Source organism: Cajanus cajan, chromosome 9 (assembly GCF_000230855.2).
Source record: "Cajanus cajan strain Asha chromosome 9, NIPB_CcT2T_4, whole genome shotgun sequence".
Lineage (NCBI taxonomy): Eukaryota > Viridiplantae > Streptophyta > Magnoliopsida > Fabales > Fabaceae > Cajanus > Cajanus cajan.
In genome coordinates, this window is record NC_138525.1 from 24,402,700 (window position 1) to 24,429,853 (window position 27,154).

The following is a 27,154-nucleotide window of genomic DNA, read 5'->3' on the forward strand; positions in this document are numbered from 1 at the left end:
ACAGTTGAAACTGAAAGCTTATTGAAACTAATCCTTTCAGCTGAAGAAGTTCCAGGTACATAATTATTCGAGATTCGGAGTTTTGTTACTATAGACTCGAGTCATGTGAACACCATAAATAGCAACACATATCATGAAGACGTAAAAAAGACGCGGTGACATTTTTGTAATTTTTGTGAACTTTTTTACGTCGGACCTGGTAGGGTCCGACTTAAAAAATAAAATCTACGTCGGATGTACGTTGTGTTCGACGTAGATTTTACATTTTACGTCAGACCCTACCAAGTCCGATGTAAAAAAAAGACGCGAAAGCGAATAAGAGAGTGGGAGGCACACCCGCACACATTCACTCACTTGGATCTCATCATCACTTTTCTATATTCTTCTTTACAAACCCTCTCCCTCTCCTTTGTTGCTGAATCATTTTTTTTGTCTTCTGCAAAGTGGGGTGAACTTTTCGTTATTCATTCACACACTGTTGTAGCTCATCAGGTATGAATCAGGGTTTCGCTAACACTTTTTTGTTTCGCATTGCTATTGTGGGTATCTGTTCTATTCAGTTTTTTGGTTGTTCTATTTGTTTGGGTTGTTGGCCTTTTCTTCTGGGTTGTTCTATCAAGCAGAACGGCCCGTTCCCAAAGCAGAACGGCTTGTTCCCAAAGCAGAACGGCCCGTTTCCAAAGTAGAACAACCCGTTCTCCATGTAGAACAGCCCGTTCTGCTTGCATTCGTTATGTTTTTTTATTTATTTATTGTTTTACTACTTTTTTACGTTGGACCTTGGTAATGTCCGACGTAAATTTATGTCGGTTTTCAAAACCGACGTAAATTTACGTCTCCCACATTAACGTCGGACTTTTTCTTGACGTAAAAAACTTAAAATAACCGAATGTAAATTACTTCTTTTGTACTAGTTATTAGTTTTTAGTAATTCCCTATCATAGAATAATTTCTTGTAGTTTGAGTTGCCTACTGTGTACCAATTATTTATCTATATTTTTCGCATGTATGAGTCGAGATGTCAATTTTGTGATCTATCTAGAGGTTAGAAAAACATTAGAGGGTATGATATAACAATATTCCAAATATGTTTTGAATGTAAACAAGCTCATCATGAAATGTTTAACGTTATTTTTATTTTCATAGTAAGTAAATCTACATCAAATAACTTTACTGATTGCCTCTTCTCTATAATTTTTTCATTCTATTTTAGAAGGTATGAAACTTTACATTTCTGACAACAAGGTGATCTTGATGGTGTTGTTCCACCCAAGTATTTTGGAAAGATAGAATCATGGCCTGGCACACAGCGTATTCCAAATATGTTTTGATTTTGTTTATGTTAGGATCACAGTGTAAACCTCTTGCAATAATTACAATTGAATTCCTAGTTTCTTTTGTTTAAATGATTTAGGAAAGTTTACATTGGATGTGTGTGTATAGTATAGGGTGTCATTAGGGTGTGTGTATAAAGATACAGTATTATGTGTCATTAGAGGATGTTATTAACGGGGCATGTCTAAATTAACTATTTTATTTTAATTTTACAAGAAAATAATAATTATAAGAATTGTAATAATTTATAAAGATAAAGTTGCCCAACTCGAATGTACCAATTTTAAAATAATAAGATTAACAAGGTACATAAATTATGATTAGTGTTATTATAGTTATTTTTCTTATAAAAATAGAAAATAAGATTAGTATTATCATAGTTATTTTCTTACGAAAATAGAATTTAAATTAGTGTTATAAATTATTTTCTTATAAAAAAAAATACAAGATAAGAAATTGAATTAGACATGATTAATCCTGTGTTTCAAAATGCCACACTCAACTTTTGACAGTTTGGTGATGTCAATTTAAATAAAAAGTATCCAACCCAAACATATGTAACACTAAGTTTTTCGCTATACAGGTGCAACTGAACATAGTTTTATCTAATTTTATCCTTGTTGTGGTCAAAAATAAATTTTGAAACATTTTTCTTTTAATTAATAAAAATATAAGTATTTTTTAACAATAAAATATATATTAAAATCTTTAACTCAATATTTTACATTGTTAAAAAAAATGTGAAAAACAAGCTTTTTTAGGTAGATTTTTTTATATATAGATAGAAGGGACTCAAAAGGAGTAAAAAAAAATTTCTAAAACCCGTATCAATAATTTAGCAATTAATTACAAGGTAATCTTTTAAGAATGAATTTCGAATATAGTGAAATTTAATTTTCGATATTGGCATAATCGACTCTCCATCTTTAACTTAATATTTTACATTGTTATCAAATCATCTTGGATTAATATAAAATTTTGTATATATGATCTAAGATATATATATGAACTTTCAATCTAATTAACAGTTGAATTTACAAAATTCACATTTAATATAAAGTTATTTAGCAGTATAACACTTGGTAAAAATTACACCGGTGTAATTATAATCCCCTTCTATATATATATATATATAGAGGTTTAGGGTTTATATATATATATATATATATATATATATATATATATATATATATATATATATATATATATTGTAAGAATCAAGGAGTAACAAAACCATAACAAATTGTAACAATGTAATAAAATATTAATTACATTAATTTTTAATTATTGACATTTTTAAAATAAATTGAAATTAAAAATTCGCATAAAATAATTTCACATAGAGAAAAAAAAAACTTTTGAAATATTATTTCCCTTCAAAACTTTTCATCAAAAGATTTCCTGCAACCTCTGAAATATTACTTTGCCAAAACTTTTCACAAAAAAGTTTTCTATAAAACTCCCATAAATATATAAAAAATTGAATGACATAATATAAACAATTAATTATATTAATTATTAATTATGAACGATTTTAAATAAATGTAAATAATTACAGACACTTTTAAATTAATGTAAATAAAAAATCACGTGATTTTCATAAAAATTCACATATAAAACAAACAACTCTTGAAATATCAATTCCCTCCAAAACTTCTCAGTAAAAAAATTCCTAAAACTTTTGAAAATATTACTTTTCTAAAGCTTTTCACCAAAAAATTTCCTATAAAACTCACATAAATATATAACAAAATTTTAATATAAAAAATTTTAACGACATAATGAACAATTAATTATATCAATTATTAATTATGAAAGGTTTTTAATGAATACAAATAATTACGGACAGTTTTATATTAATGTAAAAATAAAAATAAAAAAAGCTTCTTTCCCCCAAAAAATTATTTCCAAAATTTTATATTAATTAAATTATATTCTCATCCAAAACTTCTCACAAAAAATTTCTCAACTTCTAAAATAATATAAGAGCAACAATTTCTTTTCTCCAAAAGTCTAACAACTTCTTCCCTATGTAAAGTTCTTCAGAAAATTGCCTAAAATTTTTTATATTAACTAAATCATATTTTCATTAATCATTGAAAAATTAATTGATATATTAAAAACTATTGAAAAACTAATATATTAATATGGTGTCAAAAAAATTAATATATTAATAAAGAAATAATATTTTGTAAGAATCAAAGTGTAACAAAATCATAAAAAAATTTGTAACAGTGCCATAAAATAGTAATTACATTAACGATTAATTATTGACAATTTTGAAATAAATTGAAATTAAAAAATCCACTTAAAAAAATTCACATATAAAACAAACAACTTTTGAAATATTACTTTCCTTTCAAAACGTCTCATAAATTTTTTTTTACAACCTATAAAACTCACATAAATATATAAAAAAAACTATTATTATAAATAAAAAAAACGACATAATAAACAATTAATTATATCAATTATTAATTATAAAATGTTTTAAATATATGAATACAAATAATTACAGATAATTGTAAATTAATATATATATTCTTTGATAGGAATGACATAATAACAACCTAAATCCATATCATTGTCCAAATTTAAACGGTTGTTTAACATTGATTGTTGAAAATAAGTTGGAAAACGTCCATACAGATATGTTACAACCATTAACATGCACAAGCCCCATGATCTCAACCTTCACAATGCAAAAGGCTATAAAATGTACTTTTCTGTCTACGTAAGGATCATATAATTTATCATTTTATTAACTACATTTCCAATGGCCAACATAGTAGTTTGCCTTTTTTCAATAATAATCTTCCTTTGCACTACAGCAGCACAAGGGAGACAAAATTTTCACCCTAACAATGAATGGCCAACATCCTCTTTAGTTACTAACCAAGATGGTGGTATTTGCCAAACAATAGTAGAGACACAAGGTTACACATGTGAAGAACATCAGGTACATATTAGTTATTACGTATTATGATGTTGCATCTCCTTGCCAATGATTATGAAGGCACTTTAAATAATTACTTTCTGAATGGAGCCAGGTTACAACAGATGATGGCTACATCTTGAGCTTGCAGAGGTTGCCGGCCAGCCGGTCCGGTAAGAAAGCCGACAAGCCGCCGGTGCTATTGCAACATGGTCTTTTTTGTGTAAGTTGTGTTGATTCTTAGAAAAAAAATACTATGACAAAATAATTATCTTACAGAATAAAGTGAATATGGAACTAAGATAATTGTTAGTATGTAAGTATAAATGAGAGTCACTCATTACATAGAGTTGAATACGTTAAATAATATGTAAAAGATAAAGATGCATAAATCTAATGACTTAAGATTTTGGATTGAAATGCAATGTCGAGTTTAGTTCTGTAATTTGCTCATGGCCTATTTAAATGTCACCGTGTTACTTTTAAGATCGGCTCTTTAGTGACCGATCTTAAAAGTTGTAACCTTATTTAAAAAAATGTCACCGTGTCACTTTTAAGATCGGCTCTTTAGTGACCGATCTTAAAAGTTGTAACCTTATTTACAAAAATGTCACTGCGTCACTTTTAAGATCGGCTCTCTAATAACCGATCTTAAAACCCCGATCCTGAAACTAATTTTTGTACTAGTGTGCTTGTGTTCCCAACAATAATGAACTTGTGTTGTGTGTTTTCAGGATGCCTTTACATGGCTAGTCAATTCTCCAAATGGATCATTGGGATTTATCTTAGCAGACGATGGATATGATGTGTGGCTTGCTAACACTCGTGGGACAAAATATAGTCGCGGGCACAAATCGCTTCTTCCTAGTGACAAGGTTCTTTTCCTGACAAGGGGCATGCATTTTAGTTTTCACTAAACCAGTTGATATATAGCTAGCTACTTTAATGGATAATTGTTTTATTCATTTTGTGTAGGATTATTGGAATTGGTCATGGGATGAGTTATCTAGTTACGATCTTCCTGCTTTTGTCAACTATGTGTACAGCCAAACCGGTCAGAGAATGCACTATACAGGTCATTCCTTGGTTAGTTTCTAGTCTCTTTGACTCTTTCTGTTTGTGTTAGTTTTGTCAGGTCAGATAAGGTAAATTACTGTTAGTTGCTGTATGTTGTCGTGTATACTTTTACTATCGACCAATAAAAAATTATTCTTAGTATACTTTTACTATCGATCAATAAAAAACTAATTTACATTATTATTAGTAGTACAAAGACTTGATTAAGCCTCCTACAATTATAGTGTTCTAAGTAACAATAACCTGAAATTTCAGGGAACCTTAATGGCTTTGACTGCTTTCTCACAAGGGAAATTGATGGACATGTTGAGATCAGCTGCATTACTTTCTCCAATTGCTCATATGCATCAAATTGCATCTCCAATAGCAACACTTGCTGCCGACACATTTTTAACTGATGTGAGGGACAGAAGAAAAATTAATCATTTAGCATAGCATTAATATATCAATTGATTTTTTAATGTTTTTCCTTTTTTTAATATAACAGCAACTATACTGGTTAGGACTCCGTGAATTCATTCCAAACGGGTAACAGAAAAACCTTAACCTTGAACTTTTATAATTTTTCTTGTGCTAAAAGTTAAGAGATGAAAGAAAGTAAGAGGAATTTCAATGGACAATAGTGGCTGAATATTCTTCTAATGAGCAGGGATGCTGTTAGCAAATTTGTGGAAGGATTGTGCAGTAAAATAAACTTGAAATGCTCAGACCTATTGTCACTTTTCACAGGTACTATGAATGTTATTGGCAACAAGAATATGAGAAGGAATTAAATTTCACTTTATGTTTCGTACTGATTGTTTTGATATTCCTTTCCCTGAAATTCTAGGTCCAAATTGCTGCTTTACTTCCTCCAAATTAAATGCCTTTCTTGATCATGGATTGCAGTCAACAGCAACTATGAACTTGATTCACCTATGTCAAAGTAAGTACACTAACAAGAAAATTTGATAGTTCTTGTTAGCAAACTTGATTATCTTGTTTGTGACCAAGTGTGTCATTTGATTTTGAAGCATTTGATAGTTCACAAGCTCACCAAAATAGAATACATAATTAAGTTTAATAAGTCCTAAACATGCAACTTTGTTAAATATTTAGGGATAGAGTTTTATCATTTATAGTAGTTCAATTTGACTTGAAAATGATTGTCTCTAATAGAGAATAATTATCGTCTATAAACAAAATGCACAATTATGAACATTGTTATTAATCATGCAAATACGTTTATATGGTACATTTTGAACATTAAATTGTGTCAGAATGTTGACATCTGTGTCATATTTGGATTCATGCTTCATAGATTATGAGTATTGGTTCCAACATAATTTCTTATTGACCCTTCTGAGCAGTGATCAGAACAGGAAGTATAGCAAAGTATGATTATGGTGATCCAGAACAGAATATGTTGCACTATAGACAACTGTTTCCTCCTTCTTATGTCATGACAGCAATTCCAAATGAATTCCCTCTTTTTCTCAGCTATGGAGGTTTAGACACACTATCTGATGTAAAGAATGTGCTGCTTTTGCTCAGTGACCTCAAAGATCATGATAGAAACAACCTTGTGGTATTATTCAAAGACGATTATGCTCACGTTGATTTTTTCATGGGAGCCAATGTCAAACAAGTTATTTATGATCCTATGGTAGATTTCTTCAAGGCTAATTGATTTCACAACTATTATTCATTGCACTTCATATAATGTTATTTTTGTTTATTCATTAGGTTAGTACATTAAAATATGTTACATTTTTCTCTTGATCAATGACTACTATGTTCTGTTTCTCAGCAATAACAAAGTATATTCTATTCTAATTGAACATTCGTGTATGTATGTCTTTTGAAGTAGAGATTCGCCAAATTTCCTTATCAAGAGTCCATTTGTCGATCCCATATTTTTTTTAACTTACTAAATACTTAAAAGTTGTTTGAAAATAAGAGCTTAATACAAATAAGTAGAAGTTGTTTGTTATTTTTTCCTTTTTAACTTAAAAGTTCCTTTTAAGGTAAATTTTTTTTTTTGTTAAAGTAAGTTTTAATTTTATTTAAAACTAGTGATTTTGTCATGTAATTATTATTTTGCAAAATTAATTTTATCTACATAAAATAATTTTAATGATAATAAAATTAAATTTTTTAAATATCGATTTCCAAAACTTAAATTTTTAAAAAGCCAGAAATTATTTTAATTAATACAATTTTATCTTAATAATTATTTACAAATAATATATTAATAAAATAAATAAATATTAGTTATAAAAGAGAAAATAATTAAGTTTTTCTAGATGACAATTACATACACATATTAGTAATATTTTGTTATATATAATGTTCAGGCAACCATAGATGATTGATGATAAAAATAATTTGTAATGAAAATGTGCTAAACAAGTTAAGCTCAAAGTTGATTTTTTTTTAAACAACACAAGTTAAAGTGTTGAATTAAATTTGATTAAATAAATAAGTCTGACTCATTTATATCCCCCTAATTGTAGAGAAAGATTATAAAAATAAAAATAAAAATGAGGATATTAATTTTTTATGAGCATGAAATTATATAGAAAGCTAAAAGAGGATACTAAAGTCTAACAAATACAGTACCCAAAATTAAATTTTTTTTAAAATATCGATATCCAAAATTAAATTTTGAAAAGTCATAAATTATTTTAATTAATACAATTTTATCTTAATAATTATTACAAATAATATGCATTAATAAAATAAATAAATATTAGTTATAAAAGATAAAATAATTAAGTTTTTCTGGATGACAAAATTATATACTATTACCTATACTTATTAGTAATATTTTGTTATATATAATGTTCAGGCAACTGTAGATAATTGATGATAAAAGTAATTTGTAATGAAAATGAGCTATAAAAGTTAAGCTCAAAGTTGATTTTTTTTAAAACAACACAAGTTCAAGTCTTGAATATTTAAATTTGATTAAATAAATGAGTCAAACATGAATAATTAATTTTTCTTATGATTTGAGTACAAATTTCAAAAACTCAATTTGATTTGACTCATTTATACTCTCTAATTGTAGATAAAGATTATAAATAAATAAAAATGAAGATATTGATTTTTTGCTAATCTTTTTTTTTTTTTTTACACGTATGAAATTATATAGAAAGCTAATAAAGGAGAATACTAAGGCCTGACAAATAAAGTACCCATAGCTTCAGCTAGAACAGGAGGAAGGATAGGTGACGAACATAGCTATAAGATTAATTAAACTGCATGCGTAGTCAATTTATCTTTCTCTTTTACTTATCAACTTGCCATGAAATTACCTTGCCTTGTTAGAGTATACTTGAAGAAGAGTCCACGAGAGATCAATGATGCATTGATGCTATTGTTAGCTTATGAATGATAAACATTGACCCCATTAGTGATGAAGATCTGAGCAAAAGTGTAGAGTCCATTTCACATGAGTCTATGACATACGTATATACCCAATTTCTTTAGCGACTTTTAAACCAAAATATGTGGCATAAAGCTCAGCAGTCATAACAATTGAGAAGCCACAACTACCTAAATAATTATAAATTCAATTTCCTAAGGAATCACGAAGCATATCTCCAAAAGACATGGGTTCCCAAAGGATTCGATATTATGCCCTATGGAAGAAATCCCAAAAGAGATACAATGCATTGAACACCACTTGATGTGCATAGGGACAATCCCAAAGAATATGATGAATCCAAGTTTCTTGAGCTAACAAGAAGAAGCAAGGGAGATATGTCATAAAAAGTGAAAAGAGTTGGTAGGGAGACTTTTTAAGTAAATCAAATGAAATGTTTGATATTTTTTAATTTTAGTAGTTTAGATTTCTACGACTAAAATTAAGACTTTACACAAGGATGATAAAAGATTGACTCATGGTCCAATCACTCATAAACACATTTAGTATTCATATTTATCCGAAGTTTAAGTTTTTATTCAAAACCTGAAATATAAATGCTAAACGATAATCTTCATTAATTATATAGTATTTATTGTGATATTTTCTCTTTTGTGTATAATCATAGATTCATAGTGACTGATAAAAATGTGTTGTCCCGTAATGTAATACATATATATATCATTATAAATACTGCTTATATTGACATACTACCAACACATTGTAACTTTTTTCTGTATACACAATGAAATAATCAGAATATTTAATATTTAATATTTAATATTTAATATTTAATATTTAATATTTAATATTTAATATTTAATATTTTAATAATAATGATAATAATAATTAGCAATTATTATTATTTATACTAATATTAAATCTGATAGGCTTTTCTATATAAATATATATATATTAGCAATTCATCATATCAAACTGTAATTATAAAAGTGTATTATTTATATTATTAATAATGATTACACATATTATGTATATATTATTATAACTATTATATATGGGAGGTATTTACTTAGTAAATTATGATAAACTTACTATATTTAATAACTTATTTTAAATTAAATTTTAACAGTTAAATTAAAAAAATTTCACATATAAGTCAACTTTACAAATTTATAAAAAAATTTAAAAATTATTTAATATTTTATTAAATTAATTTAAGTTGATATATATTTATAAAAATATTTTATACATTAATTTAAATTCATGTAACGACGTATCCTATAATTATAAAACTTTATAAAAAGTTATAAATTTGATTTGTATATTAAAAATTTATAATTTAATTATTAAATTATTAAAATTTAATATAAAATATAAATTATTAAGTAAATTAAATTTTTTAAATCTTATTCTTGAAATAATTAAATTCCTCTTATAAATTCTTGGAATAGTGTACATACACACACTACCGTCACATTATAATTATTTTTTTCTTCAAGTTGGCTCAAACATGACGCCACCAAAACCCTTGATTTAGGCCTTCAAAAAAAATTGTTTTTACATTAGTATTTATATAACCTTTTCAAAGCTAATAGTTCAAAAGTCACTTTTTTAAATTTTATATTTTTAAGAGATCAGTTTAAAAGGCTTATCTCTAAAAATATATAAATATAATTATTTTTTCAAGACCATTTTTAAAAAAAAATTTATATTAAAAGATATTATTAATTTTAATAAAGTCTCATTCTAAAATTTGTTTTACATCTAACAATGTGTTGGGCTGACTCGTAGAAAGAAAAGATATTCACTTCAAGAGTAAGTTTTGGTATACTTAATCCATTCAAAAAATTATGTTTTAATGATCTAACTGTTGAATTAAAATTTTGTAATATATAAATTTTAAAAAATTTAAAATTATATAATATCTCGTTATATAGATTTAAATTAATGTATGAAATATTTTTATGCATCAAGAATTTGTAATTTAAAGGTTGAATTGTTAAAATTTAATGTAGAACATGAATTAATTGAGTGGAGTAATTTTAAGTAGATTTAGTAAGTAGACCTCTCTCTCTCTCTCTCTCTCTCTCTCTCTCTCTCTCTATATATATATATATATATATATATATATATAGAGGAGGGTTCAAACGACACCGGTGTAATTTTTACTAAGTGTTACACCGCTCAATAACTTTATATTAAATGTGAATTTTGAAAATCCAACCGTTAGATGGAAAGTTCATATCTCTTAGATCATATATGTCAAATTTTGTTAAAATTGAACAACAACTTGAAGGTAATCAAAGTGTTCATATTTTAGTATATTTTGAAATGTATATATTACGTCAATTTTATTTTATGATAATGAAGTATCAAATCATCTTAGATTAATATAAAATTTGACATATATGATCTAAGAGATATGAACTTTCAATCTAACGGTTAGATTTACAAAATTCACATTTAATATAAAGTTATTGAGCGGTGTAACACATAGTTAAAATTACACCAGTATCGTTTGAACCCTCCTCATATATATATATATATAAACTAAATTACATTTTTGATCATCCTATAATATTAAATACGGAAATTTGGTCCTTTTAATTTTAAATATGCAATTTTAGTCTCTTAATTTTTTAAAATTCATAATTTTAGTCATTAGTCATGATCTAATATTAATTAAGTTGATGACACAATTATTATTATTTTATATTATTTAAATTAAATTATACTTTTAATTTTCATTTTTTATCTCATTTTCACATCAATTTATTACTTTATGAGATAAAAATGAAAACCAAAAATAAAATTTAGTCCAAATATTATTAAATTTTGATTGTCATATCATCTACTTAATGTTATATATGACTATATTGCAACTTTATTGATGAATAAGTTACATATTTTATAAAATTAAAGAACTAAAATTGTATAATTAAAAATAAAGAGATCAAAATTACGAACTTGATATTATAGGAAAACCAAAAGTATAATTTAGTCATTTATCTTTGATTCTTATCTTTTAAATAATTTTTTTTGATCATGTATCTTTTAAATTTGAATCAATTTAGTTATTTTAAAATAATTATTATTTTCAATTTTATAACATAATTTCAATTTTTTTTAATTCGACTTAAAATTTTTCCCATTAAATCCACCTATATACATAAAAAGTATAAAATCCAACTATTGTTCAAAATAAAATAAGAGTCATCAATATGATGAATTACATAAAAATGAATCCAATGAACAATAAAAAAAATAAATTAAAGCCTCTATTATCATATTTTTATAGTTATTTGTCTCTATGTTTATATATATATATATATATATATATATATATATATATATATATATATATATATATATATATATATTTTCGCTATAACTGAAAATATAGTGACATACATACATCGCTTGTGTGAATTTTGATATTTTTCTTTTACAAAAATAACACATTTTCTTCATTTTATAATATTAAGAAAGTATAAAAAATATTTCAACCGAAACAATATTATATATTGAAATGAAATATTACTAACTAAAAAAAAAAGGCATTTTGTGCCTTGTTATATTGTGCTGTATTGTGTAAGTTACAAAGCAATTATGATATTAATTTCTCATTTTCAAATTTTTACTTATAAGTAATTAGTAAGTTAAAAAAATATGGGACAAATGGATTCTTATAAGGAAAATTGGCAAATCTCGACTTCAAAAGACATACATGAATGTTCTATTAGAATAGAATACACTTTGTTTTCATAATATTAGGTTTCTTCATTGATTTTGGTTTCCTTTAATCTAATAAGACTAGGGATCCCATATACAAAGAAGTGGATCTTTCAAAAGGAAAGCAATACAGTCCAGGTGAATTCAGAACTCTTTAGTATATTTATTGCTTTAGGAGCTAAACTGAATAGTGGTTGGTAAAGTTTATTTGACTGAAAAAACATTATTTTATGATTAAATTTCAGAGTTTGAGAAATTGAACCCTCTGCACTATGTTCCAGTATTAGTTGATGATAATGTGGTGGTTTCAGACTCTTATGCAATATTTCTGGTAGGTCTAGTGCTACAAGCATTGAAAATATTGAGTACTCTACTCAATTCCACCCCCAAAATCTAATGATTTTTCTATTAGTTGAGTACATAAGTCTTAGGGGTCCATTTCTTGGCGAGTTGAGTTATTTCAGAAAATACGGATCATAAAGATGGAGTTGAGTGGGAAAATAATCAAGCTGTTCAGAATTCTGATGCTTGAGCTTCTTTCCAATAATTTCATGCATGTCCCCAATTTAGGTTTGGTGTTCCGTTATAAAAAATTGCAACTTCATATCTTTCACTCTTCCTTTTATGGTTAGCATTTGGAGGAAAAATATACTCCGAAGCCACTGTTGCCAGTTGATCCTCAGCTCAGAGCTCTCAATCTTCAGGTAAATTTCAAGATGATTGATTTGGATTTGCAACATGAATGTGTTGAGTCAGGATTGATTTTAAGTGCTAATCCTACTGGCACTGTATCTTCTGAAGCAATGGAAAAAGTCAATCTGGGTGTGAATTCTTATTGTTAAAAATTATATAGATTGAGGTTTGGAAATATCTGGTATGTTCTGCAGGACACAAGGTTTATAAAAGGACCATGGATTATAAGAACTTGTTCGCTATAAAATGATTCTCCAGTCTAATCTGTAATTTGAACATATACCCTGAAAGGAAATATTCTGACACTGATAATTTAGCAGGCTCAAATTGTGTTCTAGCAGTGAGAAGGTGCTAGATCACTTGTGGCTCAAAATATTTCTTGAGCTTGGCTACTGTCTGAAATTACATTATTTTACAGGTAGCAAGTATTGTTCACTCTAGTATACAGCCTCTTCACATGCTTAATGTTCTGGTACATTTTTAATTCTTTTGATTTGAAATGCTTGGATTGGCTATGCTCAAAGATTTTGGATTTTTGACACTTTAGATTTTTTACAGAAAGATATGGAGAAAATGTTTGGTGCGGAATCAAAAAACCATGTGCCCAATTTACCATTGACAAAGGTTTCCCAGGTAAGCATATTCTTTACTATCGTTTCCTTGTCTTTTGAAATTTTTTTAATATTTATTCAGTTCTCTTACTTTCACTTTTACTTTTATTTGGATGATGTCCAGCTCTTGAAAAGTTACTGAAGGATTTTGCTGGTACGCACATGCCACAGGTGAACATATCGATATGGTATAATCATGTTGCCCTAAAGCCTTCTTTATCTTTTTATTTACTATAATGGTTTGCTTCAATATGATTTGAATGTCTTATTTTGAATCTGTTCCATGTTGTTGTGGCCAATGTCAATTCCTAAAAATATTTGTTGAAGGTAAGCTATTTACTGAAGGGAGAAAAGGAAAATTGTAAATGGAACTTTCTTTACCTTTTCCTCATAATCTGGCAGAAAAAACAATACCCCCCCTCCTCCAATTTTACTCTTATACTATCATGCTGAGTTTGTCCATCATAGATTTTGAAATTTCAGTGTGCTGCCAAAATGAGTTTCAAGTATTATCTAATTCTTTCTATGTTGGGATCATGGTTGTCAAACTCGCGAGTCAACTTGTAAACTCGTACAAGTTTACGAGTCTAGGGTAGTAAAACGAGTTAACTCGCGAATAGACTCGGTTTTTGATAGACTCAGGCTAACTCGGGTAGACTCGGGTAGACTCACTCAGAATCGCGAGTCTGAGGCTGAGTCCACGAGTCCAGTTAGGTTTTTTTCCCCTCCTAAATGCTCCAAAACGACGTCGTTTTAGCTAGGGTTAGTAAGTGACCACGGTATTTTTCCCTCCGCGCATAGAACGAACGCTGCCTCCACCATCCTCGTGAGTCTGATTTCTCTCCCTCTGCCGCATACGAACGTGCATCCTCTTGCTGGGAGAGGAACGAATCCTTCACGCTTGGTAAGCGCTTCGCTGTGGGTGTTCGACGGCGACTGCTCGTCGGTAGAAGGAAGGAAGCTAGTTAAAAGAAAGGAGTTTTTCGTCGTTCCAGCTTCCGGCGTCGTCATTGAAGCTTCCGGTGCCGTCGTTGCAGCTTCCAGCACCGTCGTCGTAGCTTCCGGCATCATCCCTATAATTTTCGACGAACACCCACCAGTCATCGTTTGACTTCGTTACTCGTTAGTGTTACTTCTTACTCTAACATTTTTTTATTTTTTGGTCTGTTAGTGTTACTCACATACTCTTAGTCTCTTACTCCTATAATTAGCAAGATGTCTAAAACTAGTGGTGGCTTAGAGTCTTCAAGAAATGGAGTTTCTTCTTCCAGAGCAAGGAAAAATGCCCCTAGAAATAGGACTGACATGGGGTGGAAGCATGGGACAGATGTTCTAGGCAATGGAAAAAAGGTGAAGTGCAACTATTGCACAAAAACTATAGTGGGGGGATTTTTAGATTTAAGCATCACCTTGCTGGTACTAGAAAAGATTTTGAACCATGTGCAATGGTACCGGAAGAAGTTAAAATTCTAATGATGAAAATTGTTGCGGAGGCTAAAGAGACATCAATGAGGAAAAAGAGATTGCTTGATATTGATGAGGAAGATGACATAGAGAAAGAGATGGACATGAGGGCTTTGACAAAAGGAAAAGGAGTTGGTGGTGCTAGAGTTCAAATATAACATTAAACCAAATGATGAAAAAAGACTACAAGGACCAAGTTGATCAACAAGTTGCAAGATATTTTTACGCAAGTGTCATTCCCTTCAATTCCATTAAAAATGTAGAGTTTATAAAGATGTGTGAGATGATTGGGAGATATGGAATTGGTTATAAACCCCCTTCTTATCATGATGTGAGGGAGAAGCTTTTGAAACAAGCTATGATTGAAACTGATTCAATGCTTGAAGAGTTTAAGAAGGAATGGAAGAGGACTGGTTGTTCAATCATGTCTGATGGATGGACAGATAAGAAGAGGCAGTCAATTTGTAACTTTTTGATTAATAGTCCTAAGGGGACAGTCTTCCTATATTCATTAGACACATCTGACATCTCTAAAACAGCTGATAAAGTTTTTTAAAATGTTGGATGATGTTGTCAATTGTGTAGGAGAAGAGACTGTAGTCCAAGTTGTTACAGAGAATGCTACAAATTATAAGGTAGCAGGTGAAATGTTAATGCAGACACGAAAGAATTTGTATTGGACTCCATGTGCTGCCTACTGTATTGATTTGATTTTTGAGGATTTTGAGAAGAAGCTAAAGGTTCATGAAGTGACTATCAAGAAAGGAAGAAAGATTACCACCTACATATACTCTAGAACAATGCTCATTAGCATGTTGAAGAAGTTCACTAAGGGGAGGGACTTGGTTAGGCCCGGTATAACTAGATTTGTTACTGCTTATTTAACTCTATCTTGTCTCAATGATAATAAAGCATCATTGATGTGTATGTTTAGCTCAAATGAGTGGAAATCAAGTAAGTTTTCCTCTACACCAGAGGGAAGAAAGGTGGAAGGCATGGCTTTAGATAGTCGTCTATGGAAGAACATAATTATATGTCTCAAAGTCGTTGTTCCTCTTATGACTGTCCTTCGCTTGGTGGATTCTGATGAAAAACCTGTCATGGGTTTTATATATGATGGGATGGATTGTGCCAAGAAAAAGATAAAAATCAACTTTGACAATGTTAAGAAAAGGTAAATTTTTCTTAGTTCTAAACTATATCTCTATTGAAATTTAATGATCTTATTTAGTATAGTTATGTACTCATGTTTCTAGTATATGATAATGGCAATATTCCTAACTTGTGTTTATTTCATATTTATAGTTATGAACCTGTATGGAATATTATTGATGAAAGGTGGGATAAACAACTCCATAGACCCTTACATGCAGCTGCATATTACCTCAATCTCCATTTCTATTATGATCCTAATTTTAGAGATGATGATGTTGAGGTTAAACAAGGGTTATACAATTGTATGACAAGGTTGGTGAGTGACTTGAATGAGAGGAGCAAGATCGGTATGCAACTTGCTGACTTTCATTATGCTAGAAGGTTGTTTGGTCTTGATACTACAGTGGCTAGTAGGAAGGTTATGCTTCCTGTAGAATGGTAGGACTTCTATGGGGATGGATGTCCAGAGTTAAAGAAGTTTGACATCCGTGTACTAAGCTTAACTTGTAGCTCTTCTGAATGTGAGCGTAACTGGAGTTCATTTGAAATGGTAATTGAATTAATGTCTTTGTTTTTAGTTGTTAATTTTTTATGTTTAGAAATTAGAGTTTTAGCCTTATAGGTAACCTTGAAATTTTGGTTTTTGTGTTCTATTTTCTATGTTCATACAAAGAGAAGAAATCGCTTGTATCAAAGGAAGATGAATGATTTGGTTTATGTGATGTATAACTTGAAGTTAAAGAGTAAACAAGTGAAAAAAAATCTTGTTATTCCTTTTGACGAAATGATGATGAGTGGATAACTGAGGAGGGAGATGCTATTTTTAATGGAGAGAATGCCCAACCACCACTTAGGGATGAAAATGTAAATGTGGATGATGGTGGAAATGCTGAACTAGTTGGAGATTCAACCAATCCAACTTTAGATGACCTTGATTTGGTCTTTAATGATGTGAATATTGAAGAACCTTTATCATCAAATGAAGAGGATGAGCTTGAAGAAAATGAAGATGATGATGATGCACATGAATTTGTTGGAGGATTGGACTTTGATTGATAAATTTAGATCTTGTTTTATGTTTTTGACCTGTGGATTTATGTGTTTTCGACTTTTGATTGTTCATGTATGGTTAAGATTTGTATTATGACATTTTCTTGTTGTTATTTGACTTATTTCATACTTAGAATGTTTAATTAGTGATATTATATTGTGTGTGTTCATGTTTTTTAATATCTTTTAATATTAGGTAGATTCTTACGAGTCTACGAGTTTGTGTAGACTCTCGAGTTTGACAACCTTGGTTGGGATTATTACTCCTTTGGAAGTGAATTTTAATTTTCTGTGCAAAGGCATTTACTATGAACCTGAAAAGGCATATCTAACAAAGAAAATGTTGTATCATGCAGGCTGATGTGCTTTTGGCCCCACAGATTACACAGGCAGTTCAGAGGTTTGATATTGATATGGTATAGTTCTTATGATTTCTTGATATATTTGTTTTGTTTCTTTATACCAATATTGGTGCACAAGCTTGATTGGTTGGGAGTGAATATAAAGTTCTTGTCTTGTCTTGTCTTATTTTTTCTGTAGATCCTTCCAAATCCTTTTCTTGCAAATCCTTTTTCCAATTTCTCACTTGAAAGTTAAAATCTGGTTTCCTTGAGCAACTGACAGCATTTGTAATTATATTCAGCATTTTCCCCAAAAACCATTGATTTGTAATTATATTCAGCATTTTGTAATAATATTTAGCACAATACTATTAATATAGTTGCTTACTTTCTTTGTTAGACTATATATATGCTAACTTGCATATCTCAATATTGAATATATATTCTGTCAAACTTTTTGTTTATGCAGAACATATTAAAGACTAGGAAAAGCTTTGAAAAATTATATATTGCTAAAATTTTATATAGATGAGACACGTATAATTTAGGATTTAATTATTTTTAGAGTGAACAAACATACAAAGTGAGGAAATAAAAGTGTCTGACCAGCCAAGTCCCAAGAAATATTTTAAGAAACAATTATTAGAAAATCTCACTGCAAATAAAAGCCTGTCTAGCTCAGTCGGTAGAGCGCAAGGCTCTTAACCTTGTGGTCGTGGGTTCGAGCCCCACGGTGGGCGTATTTTTTATTTTTTTCTTTTTTTTCTTTTCTTTCTTATTGATTTTGGAGGTGAAGGTTGCATTTTTTTTTTGAATAAAACCATAAATTAGATATTATCACGTTAGTTAAGGATTATTAAATTTTTATTATTATGGTTTATTACTTTTTTCACAGATATTTAATAAAAAAATATTAAATTACCAAGTAGATGGATATAGCCATAGGTTCATAAATTAATCTTTTTGAACTACGTTTTTAGTTTATAATGCAAATATTTTTTTAAGGATCTATTTGAATATTCCTAAACAGTTTAATAAATTACTTTGTAATTTAACCTTTAAAATTTAAACATAATAAAAGTTAACTAAAATTTATTCATTCTTTAAAATATAGAAATAATAAATAGTATGCCTAAATATATTTTTAAGTCTCTAGAAAATAAATGAATTTCAATTTTGGTCATATAAAAAAAATATTCTTTTAAAATTAAAAAAAATATATTATTTTTAACTCTTCTATTATGCCACATTCATTAATTACTTATATGTAGAATGATAAATCAAATGACCATCTTAAATGACACTAATATACTTATAAATTTATTAATGTGTAACACTTTTAAAACAATTTAGTATACTTAAAATAAATGTTAGTTATTTATCTAAAAATAAACATTAAAACCTAAGTTAGTAATTTTAAATTTTGAACAGATAAAACTTATAATGTTTAAAATCAAAATTTTCTAATTTTATGGTCTAAAAATAATACTCTAAAATTTGGGGGGAATAAATAAAAGAATTAGAGACTAAAATCAAACTCGTTTTTATAATATTTTCTACTAATAAAAACATCAACTAATTCATTTTACATGAACTAAACATATTAACTAAATAATATATTATATCTAAATGCAACCAATATACATAAAATTCTGAAGAAAGGGTGTCCATTTTTTAAATATATTGAAGGGAAAAAGAGAAAGGAAGAAGCTATTTACAGAAGATTAAATAAAAAGTGTATAGTTAAAAGGTTAATTTAGTCCAAGAAAATATATAGACCAAAACTTCCAGTTACAAACAAGAAGCACCAATCAAATATTTCATTGTGTGGATGTTTATAACGTTTCTATGTTCTGAAACAATTTGGAAAAATAAATTAGATAGGATATGAACTCGGGTATAAAAAATTGTTTCTTGAAAATTTGCTAACACTCCTTGCTTAACCAAAGTATTCAAATTTGGCTCATTAGTAACCAAAATCAACTACTGTTTGTCTACTCATTACAAAATTTTTAGCCAATAAATTCAGCTAGAGAAGACTAAGAAGCACAAAATGAATTTGCATCAATTTCAACTAATATAATTTTCTCACTATTTCCCACAGCATCAAAGCATACCAAAATGGTGAAAGAAAAGCAGAGAATTTCTTAAGTATCTCTCATGCAAATAAATTAGTTCAACCATGTGATTGAGCATGCTATGGTGATAAGAACACTACAAAATAATTTTTAATATTCTTTATTATTTAAAAATTTAAGGTAAAATAGTTATAAAAAAAATATGTACACAAAAACATGAAATCACTTTTATATATAAATTAGTGAAGTCGAAACACTTCGTACCTCTATATTTTATTTAATAAAAATATTTAAAAATTATTAATATTTGACAGATCAAGTGTTGCATTTAGTCTTTAAATCTAAAAGTTTTAAGTAAAACCTTATTTATGTAAAAATGACTAATTTTAATGTTATTTTTAATTATTTAAAAATTTAAGAATAAAACCATTTGAAAAAAATATATACTAAATATGTCATAAATCATTTTGTGGCTCCGTATAATTACACACACTAATAGAATAGTAGATACTTATTATATGCAAAAACTTTTATAATCTTTAACAATTTTCATCAAACAATTTTTTTATTTTATTTAAAAGGTTAAAATTGTCTCAAATGAACTGTACACTAAAATAAGAGATCTATTTTATATATAAGTATAGATATAAATTATATATACACTGAATAATTAAAAATAATTTTATAATAAAAAGTATTTAGGCTAAAAACCTATTTTAGTTCCTTATAATAATTGTTTGTTTTAATTTAGTCTCACTTTTATTTTTTGTCTCAATTTGGTCTGTAATAAATTAATTGGTTGCAATGTCGGACTTTTGTCCAAATTATTTAAACGGAGTTAATTGTTGGTCACGTGGATGCCACGTGGAAGCTACGTAGATGCCACGTGTACGTCAAATTTTTGTCATGCATCTGGAAGCAGAACGGCCCGTTATGAAACTGGAACGACCCTTTCTGGTTTCACTCTTCGTGCGTTAATTTTGCATCCAGAACGGGCCGTTTTGGATGCAAAATTAACACACCAGGAGTAAAACCAGAATGGGTCGTTCCAGTTTCAGAATGTCACACATACAGTTAATGATTATATCCATAAATTTTAAATCGAGACAATACTTATTCATATATTTGTAATATTAAAAATTTTATATATAGTTTTTTTAAGTATAAATATATATTATAGTTATTTTTTACAAGTTTTTATATCTATAATTATGATTAAGGATGAAAATAAACTAGGTCAGATTATGTTATATTATAATTTAACAGATTTAAACTTAATTTTTTGTTAAAAATACATGTTATAAATATTATATATTTATCTGTCATAGACATTTTTTAAAATGTTTGGTTACATAACAATCTTAAAAACTTACTTAATAATAACTTAACACTAATAAAAACATATAAATAAATATGTTAAATCTTATAAAAATTTAATTTAATTTATTTATCATATAAAAATATTTTTAATATGTGATATAAATTTTTCTAAGGCTTAAATATGTTTTTAGTCCCTCAAATTTAAGGTAAATCTATTTTTGATCCCTCAAATTTAAAATTGTTGTTTTTAGTTCTTGTAATTTCAAAAAATCTTAATTTAGTCCTTGTATTCAAATTTTGTTAAAAAATTTATCAAATATTATTGCATAAAATCTACCTATTGGTATCCCTATTAGTGAAAATATCACATTAAATCCGGTTGATATTGCATAATTTTTTTAATTAGTCACTTTCAAATATGTTATTGGTGACCTAAGGGACTAAAACAAGATTTTTAAAAATTACAGGGACTAAAAACAACAGTTTTAAATTTGAGGGACCAAAAACAAATTTATCTTAAATTTGAGGGACTAAAACCATATTTAAGCCTTTTTACAATTTTAATTTTTTTATCAACATAAACAATAAATAGAAAGTACAAAAGTTTGACAAATATTAGATAAATGAATAACTCCTCGAAATTTATATTTTATACATACGATAATTTAAATATATATATATATATTAGAATATAATTTTTATTTTTTAAAATATATATTTTTTTAGATAAAAAAAATTGTGTATGTGTAAATGGTTTGTTTTTTATTTTTGAACCACATTGGTGTACTATGTTGGTTGGCTTTCTGGAACGGCCTGTTCTGAATCCAGAACGGCCCATTCTAGTCTCAAAATGGCCCGTTCTGTTGCACGCGTTAGTGTTAAATAATGCATCTGGAATGAGTCATTCCAGATGCAAAATTTACACACCATGGATACAACCGGAACGGGCTATTCTGGTTCCATATGCATGACAAAATTTGACGTCCACGTGGCATGTACGTAGCTTCCACGTGGCATATACGTAGCTACCACGTGGCATCTACGTGGCCAACAGTTAACTTCGTCTAAATAATTTGGACGGAAGTCCGACATTGTAACTAATTAATTTATTAAATACCAAATTGAGACAAAAAAAATAAAAGTGGGACTAAATTAAAACAAACAATTATTATAAAGGACTAAAATACTATTTTAGCCAAATATTTATTATAATTTAAAATATAATTTTATTTGAAATTATTATTTGATAAAATTTAATTATATCAATAAATAGTTATATTATCATGCGGTGCACACGTCTATATATTAGTATAAAATATAAAAATAAAAAATCGTTTTCTCTTCTGAACTTAATTCGGACCGAGCTAACCGCTAGTTTGATTGGGTGCGTTGTCAAACCGGTAAGAAGTGACATGGACCGGTTCATGAATTTTTATTTTATTTTTTTAAAACTAAAAACGACGTTGTTTTTAAAAATGAAAAAAAAAAAAAAAAGATTGAACTCATCTATACTGCGAGTCGTGAACCCTAATCCGCCGCAGTTTTCACGCGCCACCGCAAGGCCTCCGCGCTCCATCGCCGCTCACACAACCGCGACTCCGCAAGTTCTTCGCTTCGCACTTCGTTCGCGCACTCCACTCTTCTAACTCTTTGCAGGTTAGTGATTTATTGTCACGTTATCTGCGATGGCTTCACTTTTGTTCCTTCTGACCTTGAAATTTGTTGTTATTGGATCCTGTGTTTTGGTTAGGGATATGAATTTTGATTATTAATTATAATTATTATTATTATTATGTATTCATTTTTTTTAATATGTATGTGTGATATTGATTATTTAACATTATGATGTATCATTGTATCTATAATTGTTAGTATTGTAGTCATCCTGCTGTATGCTACCACACTATAGTAGTTTTGTGGTTTCCGGTTTGTCACGATTTGGAATTGATAACGGTTTGGATAAAGTTAGAGGTTGATAACCGAAAATAAAGAGTTTTTTTTTTTTTTTTTTTACAGAAACTCTTAAAAGTGCTTAAGGCTTCTAGTTTGTTTTTGGATGTTTCTTCTCAACCTATTAAAATCATGAAAAAGAGAAGTGTTTGGCCTTAACCCATTGATTCTGTTGGCTTTTGTTGCTATGAGATTTTTCGTTTTGGCTTTGTGAATTTTTTTGCCTCATGCGCTTTTGGTCCTGCCCAGCATGGGCTATGGCTGAGTATGTGGTCGTTTTTTCTGTTCAACTGTTTTTAAAGTTTACAGATTTCTCTCATAAAAAGGATGTTAGAACTTAGAAGTCTGAAAGATATTAATGAAAAATCATGAAGCATGCAGATTTAGATTTTCAAAGCCCTATCCCAATGCATCTTTTAGGTTTTATTAATTATTATGGATTGAATTCTTAGATAAGCCCAGCAACATGTTTCAGCTTTCTGCACCATCACCTGCCTTCTAATCTTATCAGGCTCCTAAAGTGAGCAGAAACAAAGTAAATAGTCTCAATCGTTGATAAGAAAATCAACTGTTGATATTTCAACTCATCCATGATTTGTTATGCATGTCCATATGATATCAATTGATTTTCTCGTCAATTATTAGAATTATTTAATTTCTAAAGTGAGTTGCTCACTTTAGAGTAGTCGGATCCTTTAGTTTAACAAGTAAAAGGGGGAAAATGGCTGGGTTGGTGTGGTCTGGTGGTCAGGTTGCCTTTTGTTGAGTAAATTCTATTCTATCTAAATTAAAATACTTTAAATTATTGTTTTAATTGACTTAGAATGTCATTGGTTTATATATCAGTGTTGAATGATTTGCGATACATTTTGATTTGACCAGCTGGTAATACTAATTGGTGAGCAAATCATATTTGGTGTTTGAATTGCACCCTTAATTGGACCTAAATTGCAAGAATCGCGACCTGAAGAAGAATTGCAGGATTTTTGTTATTCTATTATGACAATTTTTGACAGAACTCATGTATCTCATGCTCCTAGAGTTATGCTTTTAGTTATTGATCATGAATATGTGTTTTAATATGTCTTTGTTAATTGCACATGCTATGCTTTATTATTGATGTTGAATCTTACGAATCACGATTTGATTCCATTTCTACTGTGGTTTATACAATTTGTTATAATAATTTTGTAAATATGATATTCTTATTCCTTAATTTGATTTTATTCTATATATGTGGCAGCTGTATAAACCATTCTAGTTATGGAAGATTCTAATCAACAGGCCAAGTCTGCTGAAAACCAGCAAAGTGAACAAGGTATGTCTGCTTATTTTCTCTATAATTTGTTAATTTCTGCCTTTGCATTGGACTCAAATGTACAATCTTGTTTGCTTTTGTTCTCTGCATTAATTCTTGTTACTATATTTTTTATTTTCAGTGTGTAGTTTTTTCAGAAAACCGGTTAATAGAAAGAATATAAGGAAGCGGACTATTGATAATGAAGATAATGAGGAGGACTCAAACAAAGAAACTTCTCTATTGCATATTCAGAAGAAGACTTTAAAGCCTGACAATAAGTTGTACTTTTCCACTGGCTCTTCAAAAGCCTCTGCATGTGCTGAACCAAGTGAAGAATCTGGAAAACCAGTCTTTCAGTTCGAGTCTTCAAAAAATATTCAAGTTCAACATGATAACAAAGCAACAGCAACTCTGGAGACCGAGACTGAGTTTTCAAAAGATGCCCGTGCCATCCGTGAAAGAACACTTAAGCAAGCAGCGGAGAGTCTTAAAGAGACAAGCACAAGTTCTAAGGATGAAAAATTATATAAGGGAATTAACAATTACAAAGACTACAAGGCTGGGTTTCGTAGGGAGCAAACAATTGCTAGTGAAAAAGCTGGTGGTTCTCATGGTCCTCTTAGGGCTTCAGCTCATATAAGAGTTTCAGCAAGGTTTGATTATCAACCTGACATATGTAAGGATTATAAGGAAACGGGATACTGTGGATATGGTGATTCATGTAAGTTTATGCATGATCGAGGGGATTACAAGTCTGGGTGGCAGTTGGACAAGGAATGGGAAGAAGCTGAGAAAGCAAGGAAGATGAGATTGGCTGCAGGTGAGGATGCAGATGAGGAGGGGGGTGCTAGTTTGACTGATGAAGATGATGAAGATTCGTTACCTTTTGCATGTTTCATTTGTAGAAACGCTTTTGTGGATCCTGTTGTAACCAAGTGCAAGCACTACTTCTGCGAGCATTGTGCATTGAAGGTATAGACTTATAGTTGTTGCTTATAAGTTTTGATTAGTAATAGTTTGAAGTTATTTAGTGTTATGCATATGGTTCAATATTTATAATTAAGATTTTATGCTACACATTTTAGTTTGATTATATTAGGTTGCAGTTGTTATACTACTGATTAGTTGCTCTGGTTTGTTAACTGATTCAGCTCTGAAAGAATTGATAGATTTAGCATTCCTGTTATTAATGTATACTATGGGATATTCTTTTGATCATTTGTTTAGGGAATAGGCTGAGGATGTGTTCCTTTAGCTTGTGACATTGTTACTGTAGTAACACAATTTCTTTCTATTTAATCATGTCTAACTTTCTGTTTGTTTTATTTGCAGCATCATGCAAAGAATAAGAAGTGTTTTGTCTGCAACCAGCCAACACTTGGCATTTTTAATGTTGCTCACGAGATACGCAGGAAGATGGCTGAGGATAAAATTAAGTAATTTTTGTAGGATCCGTGGTTCTCTTTGCTTTGAGGAATTTATCCTTTCACCTCCATTTTAGTTGTGTTAAAGATTGAAGCTATATAATGAGTTGAAAACAGAGGTTTACAGAGTGGAACTAGGTGTCATTCATTTTGTTGTATTTCTTTGGCATATAGATCCCAGAATATCTATGGTGATAGACGTTCACCCATTTGTATATAGCACGCAGTTTTGCAATCTGTGAAACTTTTTTTTTTTTTTTTTGATTTGATAAGATAATTTAGACATTATATTTTGACATATTATCTTGATTATTGAAAATAAGATTTGGTCCAAATATTTTGGAGTTGGAATTAGTCCGACTTTACTTTGGCGTGATTAATAGATCACAAACTAATTATCAGAGGCTAATTTAACAGTTTCTCCCCTATTTTTATTGTCATCGATCCAAACGATACAATCGATTATAATCCGGCTTGTAAAATAGATTGGACAATTTATTATTTATCTTTGTGTATATTATCTTAGTGGGTCCATATCAGATTATATTCAATGGGGGTAAAATATCAATTATAGGTTGCAATAATTTCAACTTAAAAGGAAAATTATTTGTCATATATTCAATTGGTATCGATTATAAAAGGAAAACAAAAAAGATTTGAAGAAAGTATTTGTCACAACAATAAATGAGGAGGGGGGAAGGGGGGCATGAAGACATGATATGGTCCTATGTGTTCTTGCATTAAATAATAGAAGATTTTATGAGTTGAGCTTGATGGCCTTATTATGCATATATATCTCCATATGGACACACTAACATAATCTAAAAGATTAAAAAATTAATTGTTATACTTGTTATTTTTAGATAACTTTTAAGATAGTTATTTTCTTCTTTTTTCTATTAATATGGTCTATATAATATTCCAAAGTTGATTATAAATAATTAATTTATATTCAGTAGACATGAGTTTTGTTCATTGAACTATTTTAATACCGACAAAAATTGATCATTAGAGTATTATTTACTCAAATAATAAATGGTGAGGATTGGAAGATATATTACAACTTCATGTCTAAATTAGATAAATAAATTAGAGAGATAGAGAGGGAGAGGTACTACAACTTGAGTAGATATTATAATTAATGTGATATCATTATTTCTTGTCTAAATTACAAATGTAATCTCCAAATTTTAATTAATGTTTATTTTCCTTGAACCAAAATTCACTAAGAGTTTTATTTTAAATAAGCCTTTTTTTTGTAAAAAAAAACATTTTTTTTATATTAATCAATTAATTAATATGATTACTAACTCCTCATT

The 27,154-nt window shown here is 28.7% G+C and overlaps 2 protein-coding genes, 1 non-coding gene and 1 pseudogene across 4 annotated transcripts; all 4 read left to right on the top strand.

The window, feature by feature from the left end:
* Positions 1-2,747: 2,747 nt before the first annotated feature.
* On the top strand, positions 2,748-7,866 carry LOC109811100 (triacylglycerol lipase 2). The gene is made up of 9 exons (XM_020374741.2): positions 2,748-4,294; positions 4,386-4,493; positions 5,005-5,145; positions 5,246-5,356; positions 5,603-5,746; positions 5,835-5,875; positions 5,997-6,076; positions 6,177-6,272; positions 6,697-7,866. Exons 1-9 carry the CDS (start codon positions 4,112-4,114, stop codon positions 7,014-7,016), a joined length of 1,224 nt encoding a protein of 407 aa, XP_020230330.1. The 5' UTR covers positions 2,748-4,111; the 3' UTR covers positions 7,017-7,866.
* Positions 7,867-12,395: 4,529 nt separating this feature from the next.
* Positions 12,396-18,142, top strand: LOC109811071 (glutathione S-transferase 1-like; annotated as a pseudogene). Its single transcript, XR_014429843.1, has 9 exons — positions 12,396-12,418; positions 12,535-12,587; positions 12,695-12,780; positions 13,082-13,153; positions 13,561-13,614; positions 13,701-13,775; positions 13,878-13,941; positions 17,779-17,838; positions 17,963-18,142. The product of XR_014429843.1 is annotated as a glutathione S-transferase 1-like (transcript).
* Positions 18,143-18,430: 288 nt separating this feature from the next.
* On the top strand, positions 18,431-18,503 carry TRNAK-CUU (transfer RNA lysine (anticodon CUU)). The gene has a single exon. It is a non-coding gene; the product is annotated as a tRNA-Lys (tRNA).
* Positions 18,504-22,623: 4,120 nt separating this feature from the next.
* LOC109811086 (zinc finger CCCH domain-containing protein 1) lies at positions 22,624-26,133 on the top strand. Its single transcript, XM_020374720.3, has 4 exons — positions 22,624-22,817; positions 24,355-24,429; positions 24,551-25,383; positions 25,744-26,133. The coding sequence occupies exons 2-4, from the start codon at positions 24,375-24,377 to the stop codon at positions 25,849-25,851; spliced, it is 996 nt and encodes a 331-aa protein (XP_020230309.1). The 5' UTR covers positions 22,624-22,817; positions 24,355-24,374; the 3' UTR covers positions 25,852-26,133.
* The last annotated feature ends 1,021 nt before the right edge of the window (positions 26,134-27,154 follow it).